Consider the following 10,985-nt stretch of genomic DNA (forward strand, 5'->3'; position numbering starts at 1 on the left):
CTCACGCGTGGCTCCTGGGGGCCGGGGCCTCGTCCTGTCCCTCTGCCCGGGCTCCACAGGCCGAGCCTGAGGTACCGGCGCCGGGGAAGAGAGGTCAAACTTTTATTGAAAACAAATCTTGAGGGGTTAAGTGGTTTTGCAGACGTTCGTTGTTGACATCAGAGAAAAGCTGTATCCAAGCCGCTTTATCTACTGTTGCTAATGACTGCAGAATACAATGTAAACTGAGTGCAGTATTGATATTAGACTTGTTTTATTAGTTTGGCAACTTTATAGATGATTTACGGCTGTACGTGAAAGGAGGAACTGGTGGCATGGGTTACCCTCGCCTGGGTGGGGAAGGAGGGAGAGGTGGTGACGTCTGGTTCGTGGCCCGAGAAAGAACCACCTTGAAAAGCATAAAGGAAAGATATCCCCAGAAGCGGTTTGTGGCTGGAGCAGGAGCCAACAGCAGGTACGAGTCTGTTGAATTGGAATTCTTGTATACATCTTTTCTAGAAAGCAAAATGCCAGCTTAAGTAGCTAATCCTGCTTTAATTTCTCCCAGTGTTAGAGCACTGAAAGGTGAAAAAGGGAAAGACTGTGAAGTTCACGTGCCTCTGGGAATTTCAGTTCTTTGTGATGATGGCAAGCAAATTGGTAAGAACTTTTGCTTTGGTTTAGTATATCCAGTCAATACAGTCGAGCCTGCTGATGATCTCAGAGGTCTTTTCTGGCCTCCGCAGTTCTGTGTGATTCTGTGATACTTTTGTGTTTATTGATGGCATCTAGCCTACTTCCAACACTAGGGTGTTTTAAGGTTACACATCTCTTCCTTTGGACAAAGAGTTGACAAAAAAAATACACTGGAGAAGTAGCTGGAAAAAGCAAGGACCCCTTCCAGAAATTAGCAGTGGTCAGTTTGTGTCACTGTATGCAACAGAAAGAAAATTGCCCTTGCAAACAAGTGATAAAGGCTGGAAGCCATACTGATCCTCCACAGAATTGTTAATGACCTTACATAAACTGTGTGTCCATAAACTCAGCTAAGTCTCCTTATAACATTACTGAGTTGTGACATTACTTAAAGATCCTTGCTGAATGCCAATACTTAGCTGTTGTGGGGTTTTTAATCCTTTTTAAAAAGTGGTACTTTACTTGTTAGTAACCAGGAAGATCTGTTTCAATGTGGTGCTCTTGGAATTGTAGTTTCTCAGGGTTTTTTTCTCATACTGTTCAGAGTTCAAACTAAATTCATAAATGACTCTGATTTTGATATTTTAACAAAATTGGATGTATGGTTGCCATACATCCTACATGCCTACATGATGTAGGCATGTCAGTGTCTAAAGGTATCCTTGAATTATATACTCAGGTGTTGCATTTTATTTTTTTAAATTATTCTAACCCTAAGGAAGATATTGTAGCCTGCATCTTAATGAAAAAATATGGAATATCTGAAGAGTTTGCAGTAGCCACATCTCTATCAATGAAAATTTTTCGTTGTACTCTCGAATTCAAGTATTGGCGGTTTCAGAGTTACCATCTTAGCCATGCTCTGCCTGCCTGTACTTAGCACCTTTCTTGAAGTGACTGTGTGACAGAGGGGACTACTAGGCTGTGATTGCTCTCATTTGCTCCCAAAGAGAGGAAAATACCATGACCCTGAGTGCACAGCTCTTGCAAGAAAGCGTACAGAAAATTCTTTCTTCGCTGAAGACAGATTTAAAGGGAAAATCACAGCTGATGGTGGTTTTTGACTAGTGAATTTATTTTCAGGAGAGCTTAATGCACCGGGAGAGAGATTCTTGGCAGCTCGCGGAGGTCTCGGAGGCTCTTTGGTCTCAAACTTCATGCCTTGCAAAGGTCAGAAGCGAGTTGTTCGTCTTGATTTGAAACTTATAGCAGATGTTGGCTTAGTTGGGTAAGTACTGTAGTTTGACAACTGATATTAGAAAACAAAGTAGTACGTTTCAAATGGGATTTCAAAGAAATTTGAGAGTTTGGAGGGTGACTACTGTACATTTGCATTGCCACTTAAATGACTTGCAGTTTGCAAATCACATAGAGTTTAAATCTATTAAAATTAATTTTAAAATTCAGGTAGTATTTGCTATGCTTTTCAATCAGAGTAATATATAATTATTAATATAAATTAATTTAGCGATTGCGGTGATTATCAAAATAGTATTAGCTAATATTTATGAAGTAAGTAGGAGGTGCAAAACAGAGCCAAGAACACTATCTTTATTGCATGTTCACCTTTGTGGTGCTGGCACAAGTGAATCCTTTCAGTAGTAGTTAAAAAGAGAGTTTCAAAGGCTGCGTAGCCTACTCTTCCAAATAAATAGCTCAGAATATTGGAAAAAGGTAATTACACTGGAATAGTACAACTTGCATTTCTTTTACTTTGGTGCTTTTCAGTGTTGCTGCATTATTACAATGCAGATAAATATATTTTTGTTTGGAGAAAGCTTTCAACAAACTGCAGTCGGTCTACTCAGCATCTACTCCTCATCCCCCTTACCCCCCTCTCTCCATGGTCATTATTAATAAAAAGCATAGGATATGTAAAGTGATGAAGAGTTGAGGTGGAAATATTCTAATTATTATATACTGTTAGAGAATGGAAACTTGAAGATAAAGAAAAATGTAGGTAGAAAACCATTATTTTTGCTTATTAGAAATAGTTCTGTTTAATATTAGATTTATCTAGAGTTATATGATTTTTCAAGTGGTCTTCAGTAATTAAAAACCAGAATTTTCTTTTTGTTTTACAGTATGTGAGAATATAGGAGTTTTATGATACCAGTGCTGCTTTAGTCTTGAATTTTGGCTTGTATTCTAGCTGATGGTTTTCCTTAAAAACGGATAAGGTTATTCATTATCAGTTAATTAGAGGAGCATATTATTTTCTTGTTGAGAGTATGAATCAGCCTCTGATAGTTTGTGGTTGTACTTTGATCTCTTTATGTTTGTTATTTTTACTTAGGTAGATTTGCAAATGGTTTGCTATTAGATCATGAAAAAATGCACAGACTTGAGAAAGGCCGGTCGGGTTTGGGTACAGGTTGTGATGTGTAGTGTAGCTTGCAATTTAAACTTCAAAGGATACGTTGTACCCCAGTGCAAACAAAGTACTCACTTGAAATGATGACCAGAGTAACCTTCCAGAATGTCTTTAAGGCACCTTTCAACATCAGAGCGCATTAAAACTACTCTCAGTACTTTTCCTGCAAAAGTACTTTTCCAGCAAAAGTCATTATGTCTCTCTTTTTTTTCTTTTTTTTAAGAAAAGCCTGTATACAGCCACTTTACAAAGATAGTCTTATTTTTCATTAGCTTGTGTTCTTACTAGTTGTCCCTGTTAACAGATCCTGATCCTGTATGTATTCGGGTGGAGAGTATATGGGTTTCTGCGTAATGCTTGGCTTTTTATCTTGAGACCGATGATCAGCTGCCTGTAGACAGAGTTCTCTTTGATCACTGTTGTGCAGAATTCACTGTTTGTGAATTTGACTGGAACACAAGTCTTGTGCAATCTCCTGTGTGGAGCAGGTGCCATGAGTAAGGACCACAGCCCGTCTTCTGATGTCAGCGTTAGCTCTGAGTTTGACGTGGATCAAGGCTATTGTCTTTTACAGCTCAGATTAATCTTTAATATAAGCATGTGTTGTAGTTTCCGTTTTAACTTAGGTTTCCATTTCAGTGGGTAGATGTATTATGTGACAAAGGTCTTGTAAAAGCTACTGTATCCCTTAAGGAATGTTTTTGTTGTAGTATGCAGGTGTAGCTATCCCTTGTAAAGCGGAAAGGTTACAACAGTCAGCTCTGCACAGATGTCTCCTCGGGCTTCATCATACGCTTTTTGATTTACTTGATAACAAAGCAGGGTAGGATCCCTTAAGGCAAGTTTGTTGCCTTAAAAACGTACACAAAGAGAGAGTGTGTGAGTGTGAGTGTGTGTGTGAGTGTGTGTGTGTGTGTGTGTGTGTGTCTATATACACAACGTCTCACCCTCCCTCTTTTTCCTCCTCGAGGTAGGTACTTAGAGAGTTGATATATGCTTTACTACAGTAGCTAAACTATAGCATAGATATTACTGCTACTTAAAAACTGTAAATCCAACTGATAAGAAATATTTGCATGACAGGTAATTAGAATGTGAGTGTAATTTACAAAATGAATTGTAGCATGCGAAGACTGAATTCAAGTAGACCTGCCTTATTTCTATCTGAGTGACTTTGAGAGATTTCCCTTAAATGTATTACGTGTGTATTTGCATACCTCTCCTGCCTGCATCCTCAGGAAGCATTGTTGGATTTAGAAAAGTTATTAAGATTTTATTTAAAAAAATCATAATATTCTGAGGATTTTTGTTTGATTTTGTTGTTGTTTTTAAAAAAAAAGCCTGAGTGAGTCTCCAAAAATTACCTTAGCGAAGCATAATGCTATCAACTAATATAGTGTATTTGGTAATAAAATATACAGGAGTCATGTATGTGTTTTCTCAGTGTATAGATCCTGACTTCTCTTGTAGATTTCCAAATGCAGGAAAATCATCCTTGTTAAGCAAGATTTCGCATGCCAAGCCTCAGATTGCAGATTATGCATGTAAGTTTATACACTTTATTTTTAGAGCAGCAATATTTCAAGAGCAAAAGTATTTTTTCTTGACTTGGTTTACAGGTTTATAATAAAGAATAGGGAGTGACCATGTTGACTGTGAAATATGTTACACAGGTTTTTAATTATAAGATATACTTCAAAGAGAGAACTTGATGTTTCAATGTCCAGTTTCTTCAGCCACCACAGTTTTTCATGTATACACTCTCCTAAGTGCTTCAGCCTGTCGATGCATGGTCTGCTTAACATTTATTTTACTCTCAAGCCATTTTATTGCATCTTACACTCTCCGTGGTGTGTAATATCCTTAGTCTGCTGAATATGCACCATCAAGTTCCTTTGCATAAACATCTTTATGCTTTGGAAATAGCTCCTGCCTGTTCTTGCAACAGAGTAAGATTTTGAGTTTGAATCAGTCCATTGAAAAATGCCATTAGTTTTCTATCAGTAAAGTAGGATTAGCCATCTGATCATGCTTCAATTAAGAAACAAGAGTACAAGTACTGATAATTTCTACTAACCTTCTTGCACCACTCCTGATTCTCTACAGCCTTTCTCTGTAGTCTGGATCATCTTTTTGTGTATAAGACTTCTGTAGCTGCTCTGTTCCCTTTTTGGGATGATGGGAACAGAACTGCACAGAGTGTCAGCGATTTGGTGAACCATTTGGGAGTTTTTTTGAGTTATCTAATTTTGTTTTCTCTGCTTTGCTTTTTCTTTACTCCTTTTCCAGTAATTCTTGACATCCTATCTGCCTTATTTTTTTGTGCTACTGAACATTTGTTTCATTTACATATAAAGTGAGAAAGTCCTGCAACATTTAAATGTTTTGTAACATTAACGTGTTTTAAAATGTTAAAAGCTGCTCTATTTTCTTCCCCTCCTCTTTTCCTCCCTTGTAATAGTTACAACAGTACAGCCCGAACTAGGAAAGATCATGTATGCAGATTATAAACAGGTAGGTATGAAAGTTCATTCTGGTTGTTCGTTAAAGCTGTATGTAGTGGCTAGTTGCTTAACGTATTTTCAGGAAGAAAAAAGGAAACTCGTAGGTTTTTTCATATGTTTATCTGTAATGTATACATATAAAATGTAGTCACATGTACTTAAAGTTGTGAAGAAAGTACTCTTTTTATAAAGTAGTAAGAAGAGAGCTTTATAGCCAAATGCTGTACTATGACATTGAGCTGATTTCAAGTCACCTCAATAAATGGCTTCGCATTTTCCCTTGTCCCCTTTCTGTGGTTCTAATCCTACTTTATAATATTACAGTTGTGAGCTCCTGTGTGGAATAGAGATTTATCCTAGTGTGTGTATATATATATATTTATATATATATATACTTTGTCCTAGTATACTCTCGTTAAGTGTAGAACTTTTGAAAAAAATCATTGTTTCAGAGACTTTTTATTTAGAAGAGGCAAATTTTCTGCAGGTTGGCTCTACAGAGAGCTCTGGGATGAATGAGTCATTTTCAAAATAGATTTTAAATGGGGACAAATCTGTCCAGTAGCTGCAAATCTGCAGTAGTGAATTACAGGGAATTTGGCGAATATAGTTAGCTGCTCTGACTTCCTTTTTATGGCTTTTTTTTTTTTTTTTTTTTTTGTTTTTTTATATAAAAAACTAAAATGGGATGAAGTGATAGTGATTGCCTGAACAGTCAGGGTAGGGCACTACCTGAGAGGTGAGGTACCTGGGCCCAGCTCCTGTTGTGGTGGTCTGTAGCTCTGGAGGACTGGTGGAGCTACTGCCCTATCACCTTAATTTTTTTGAACCCAATTCCACAGCTTCTTCAGGTAATGTTGTCAGATAATTGTGTCGTACCTGAAATCCTTTCTGCAGGATCCGCTGGGGGCATAGCAAACACTAAATGAGACTCTTACTAATAGATTTTTGGATCACAAGTTCATGTAAGGCTGCAGCAAACATTTTGATTCCTCAGGCTTGAATCTCCTTGATGTACTTTTATTTTGTTTAAGCGTATCGTACATGCAGTACTGGACTCATCATTTCCAAGATAAAAGGCAAATGCATAAAAGAATTTCAGATGAGTTAACCATAAAAGCATACATCTCAGATATGAAAAGACAGAAAACTCATCTTTTCACTTGCAGAGACAATAATCTTAGGGGGATTCAGTAGCTGATGCTTGAAACCTTCATTTAACAACCTGTAGCAAAACTGTATGTTAAAGGAGGTAAGTCTAGTTTGTCATGTTCCCTGTAGACATGCACACGTCGAAAGGAATATTTTTTTTTTGTATATTCATTTTATCTGCTACTTTAGGATAACTTATCCTAGAAAACTGTGCTGCAAATAACAGGATTGTTTATAGCCTTTTAAAAAGCTGAGTACCTGCCATCAATCGGGACCTTTTGCTCTTCCTGGTGTATCTTTCTCCAGCAGGAGACTTATTTGTGCTCATGGCTTTCCTTTTTTTTTTTTTTTTTTAATAACCTACAGAACATTGATGGTTTTAAGGAAATAGATAGTAATTTCTTATTTTATCTTAGTACATTATAAAGAGGAAAATACATGCGAGTGACCTGGTGCTGTCTGTCGTTACTACTTGGAAAAGACACAAAAGTAGAGGATCTTAGTATGGGTTTGGCTTCAGGTCTTAATGCCAGATCATTGAAACTAGAAGAGTCATTGACATTTTCTACCACAATAGCTGAACCAAGTCCTGTTTTTCAAGAACTAATTTCTTTCTGAGTTCTGTGAAAAATATTCTTTGAAAGAGAACTGAAGTTGAGGAAAATGATGGTGATGATGCTACTAAGGCACCCAAACGCATCTCATCAGGCTAATGCATGTTTCTCTTCTAATTCTCTGGATATTCTCTCCCTGTTTCTAGCTACAAGTCTCTGCTTCATCCAGCTGTATCTCATGTCTCTAAAGACAGAACATTCTGAAGCAAGACATCAGATATGCGTCAGACATGCGTAACAGTTAAAAGTTAGTGTGACACAGGAGTGGGAGTGTAGCTCACTTGTAGCAGAAGGTCCCTTTCTGCAATAGGCAGCACACTGGAAAGTTTACCAAGTTTTGGGAGTTGTTTAATTGAACCCATTTGGTGCCTAAATGGTTATTAGATTTGAAGACCTTACTTTTGCACTTCTTTGATTCACTATCTGCCTTAGCTTTCTGTGAGTTACTAAGATAATTGGGGGGTTTAGCATTCTGCTCTTTTTCAGTCTGTCTCAGCTCTCCTTTACTGTGTACAACCCTCTCAGCCAGCAGAGGAAGTGCCAGGATTCCTGCCCACTGCGGCAGTCTTTGCTGGTTGGAAGCTGATAGACTAACCAAAATCTCATTTCAGTTGAAGAGCAGAAGAAAAATTCTTGGAGCTTCACATGCTCAGGGGAACAATGTTCAGTTGGTTTGCATTTGGAATAATGATCCTCTGTAGCCACAAGGAGCAGACTTTATTTTCTTTCCAGGGACAGTCTGAGTTCTATGCAAATGCAATGGCCTGATCTTCTTGCCTTTCAGAGTCTGCTTTATTCTCAGGTAATAGGGAAATTTTGCAAGTTCTCTGCAGAGATATTTTTTGCCAAGGTATTTTTACCCTCTCTTTTCTGCTGTGCAGACAGCTATAAATAAATAGACAGGGAACATGAGGAGCGCAATGTCTGTGTAATAGTAGCATTTTGTTCAGATTTGCTTCTGATGATAGATTCTAAATGTATTGAAACAGCCAGTGCCTACTGCTGGAGAACGGATCCCACGCACAATCCCAAGGAATACGTGTAGTTGTAAAGGGACTCTCTCAAGTCCTGACAGTTGTTTGTCTGGGTTCTTTTGTTTGTGTAAAATCATAATAGGTACTGATAGTTGAAAATTTTTGCTTGTTGGTAATCTTTTTATTTAAAACTTTTATCTTCCTAGATTTCAGTAGCTGATCTCCCAGGACTGATTGAAGGTGCACATGCAAACAAAGGGATGGGCCACAAATTTCTCAAACATGTGGAAAGAACCAAACAGCTTCTTTTAGTTGTAAGTTAAATAAAATTTACTGTTTATTGAAATCAAAAGCAGTCCAGTAAATGAAATACATCTTAATTACAGTGTAGCTGGAATTTAGAAAATAATTTGTAATTTGTGTGGTTTATGATAAATATAACTGTAATACTGTTTTCAGAACAGAGCATTCAAATGTAACTAATATTGTTTTCAGAATGGAATTTTCAAATTACTGATGATAAATTAAATCCTTAAATAGAATTTATCACTACAATTTGCCAATTAATTTAGAAGTGTTCCAAGCATAATTAAAACATGGGGTGATTTTTTTTCTTCTTTCTCTTTTTCTGTAAGATCTCCTTAAAAAAGAAATCTAAAAATCAGACCTTTGAGAAAGACTCTATCAGAATCAACCAGTTTATGCTTCCAGTGTGTGGTGTTGCTGTAGTGTATAGTTGCTCCCTGTTGTTTGCCCAGGAATGACAGCGTGTATGTGGACGTTTTACCGACAAGTAGTTGATGGAGAGTACCTTGCAACTGTAAAATAACTTAATACCACAAAGCTTGGTTTTGTGTAACTTTTTGTTTCAGGTCGATATTTCTGGGTTTCAGCTGTCCATGAAGACTCAATTCAGAACAGCCTTTGAAACTATATTGCTTCTGACAAAAGTAAGGTCTCATGTTCCTGTCAGTCTTTTTGCAGTAGGCTGTTTGAGAATCAGCTGGCGTGTTTACCTGAAATACCTGTGTTTGAGTAAAACAATCACTGAGTCACTGAACATTACTTTCTCCAGTCAGACTGCTTTAATACATTAATGTTGAGCACCTGAGCAAATCTCACAGCTGCCTAGGCATGAAACACTATTTAAGCAATTAAATCAGAGAGGAGATGTGAAACTGAAGTAGTGCTTGTTAAACTACAAATACTTGCTAAGGCAGTTTTACTTGTTCTTTAAGGAACTGGAGCTGTACAATGAGGAACTCCTAACAAAGCCTGTGCTTCTTGCCATTAATAAAATGGATTTGCCTTGTGCAAAGGATAACCTGAGTGAACTTACAAAACAGCTACAGAATCCTCAAGGTAAATTAACTCTCAACAGTTACCCTCAATAGAAATAGTAAGATTTCATCAGAGATAACCCTGCATTGGCAAGGAGTTGTTTGAAACTGAAGGGAAGTCAGCTATTAGATCTGTTATTTGAACATATGTGTTAAAACAACTTCCTGCATTTAGAGCTGTTTATATGCATTTGTAGTGCTGGCTTCACTCTTGGGGAACTATTTTAATAACATAGAGATATCCTAGAAGATCTTTTCCAACTGTGATATGGGAGAGTAAATTTCCAGTATAGGTATCTCAGATAACAGTAAGCTCTGTTCAAGGTCCCCTTACAGCACTGATGTATATACAATTTATCATGGGACTTTGGCCAAAACACATGAAAATTCTGGATGGGCCTATGTAGGTTTGCTTCAATTTTACTATTACTTTGGAGTGAATTTTTTCCTGTTTCCTGGAGCATGTAAGCACCAGGAAGGCTTAAAAACATCCATCTCCCATATTTTACAACTTGGGATTTCTTTGTACTCATTGTAAAGGAAGGGTATAGAACCTATTCATGGGAGCATAACTGGTGTATTAGTGCTTGTATTCTGAGACTTGAGGTATTTTTTTTAAGATTAATGAAGCAAATAATACTTCTATATTAATTGCAGTTATGTTTTACTGTAACTTATTGAAGTTTATTTTTCTAAATTTAGTGGGATTTTATGGGCTTTGTAGTGATAGAGTATTTTGGAATTGTACTAACACTTTCAATATGCTTTTTCAGACTTTTTACACTTACTACAGGAAGAAATTATTCCTGCAAATACGCTTGAATTCAAAGATATAATTCCTATGTCTACATATACTGGAGAAGGAATTGAGGAACTAAAATCATGTATAAGAAAATCCATAGATGAGGAAGCAGAGCAGAAGAACGAAGAGTATCGGAAAAAGAAACTACTACTTTTACAAACTTCAAAAGAAGAACAGATGAACAGAAGCTAGCATTCTTGGCTGGATCCAGCACAGTTTAATATTTTTAGTATGTACATGAACCCTTTGCTATGCAGAGCTTCCATCTAGTTTTTGTTCTCGCTAACCCCACTGCCCCCTTCTCTGCTCCCCCATGTTGTCTCAGCTTGTTTTGGCACTTGGGTAGAGCACAGTGGGGAAAAGAGGAGGTTTATCTGATTTATATTGATGACCAACTCAGCAGAGTGAAGACCAAAGTATGTGCACCTCAAAGTGCTGCTTAACAGCTGATAATCCCTGGAGTATTTCTTTTTCCAAATGAGATAAATGGAAGGAATATAACTCACACAGGTAGCAGGGGAGCAGATGCAACCACTCTACATCTTCTGCC

The 10,985-nt window shown here is 37.3% G+C and overlaps 1 protein-coding gene across 1 annotated transcript; it reads left to right on the forward strand.

The window, feature by feature from the left end:
- Positions 1-266: 266 nt before the first annotated feature.
- GTPBP10 (GTP-binding protein 10 (putative)) lies at positions 267-10,650 on the forward strand. Its single transcript, XM_009875768.1, has 9 exons — positions 267-454; positions 548-639; positions 1,759-1,903; positions 4,520-4,593; positions 5,511-5,563; positions 8,500-8,607; positions 9,166-9,243; positions 9,532-9,655; positions 10,407-10,650. The coding sequence occupies exons 1-9, from the start codon at positions 315-317 to the stop codon at positions 10,625-10,627; spliced, it is 1,035 nt and encodes a 344-aa protein (XP_009874070.1). The 5' UTR covers positions 267-314; the 3' UTR covers positions 10,628-10,650.
- Positions 10,651-10,985: the final 335 nt, after the last annotated feature.

The sequence above is a fragment of the Apaloderma vittatum genome, unplaced genomic scaffold, assembly GCF_000703405.1.
Source record: "Apaloderma vittatum isolate BGI_N311 unplaced genomic scaffold, ASM70340v1 scaffold43078, whole genome shotgun sequence".
Lineage (NCBI taxonomy): Eukaryota > Metazoa > Chordata > Aves > Trogoniformes > Trogonidae > Apaloderma > Apaloderma vittatum.

Coding starts and splice junctions, on each gene's coding strand:
- GTPBP10 (XM_009875768.1), top strand. CDS start 315: ATGGGTTACCCTCGCCTGGGTGGGGAAGGAGGGAGAGGTGGTGACGTC. Junction 455..547: donor GGAGCAGGAGCCAACAGCAG/GTACGAGTCTGT, acceptor AATTTCTCCCAG/TGTTAGAGCACTGAAAGGTG. Junction 9,656..10,406: donor ACAGCTACAGAATCCTCAAG/GTAAATTAACTC, acceptor ATGCTTTTTCAG/ACTTTTTACACTTACTACAG.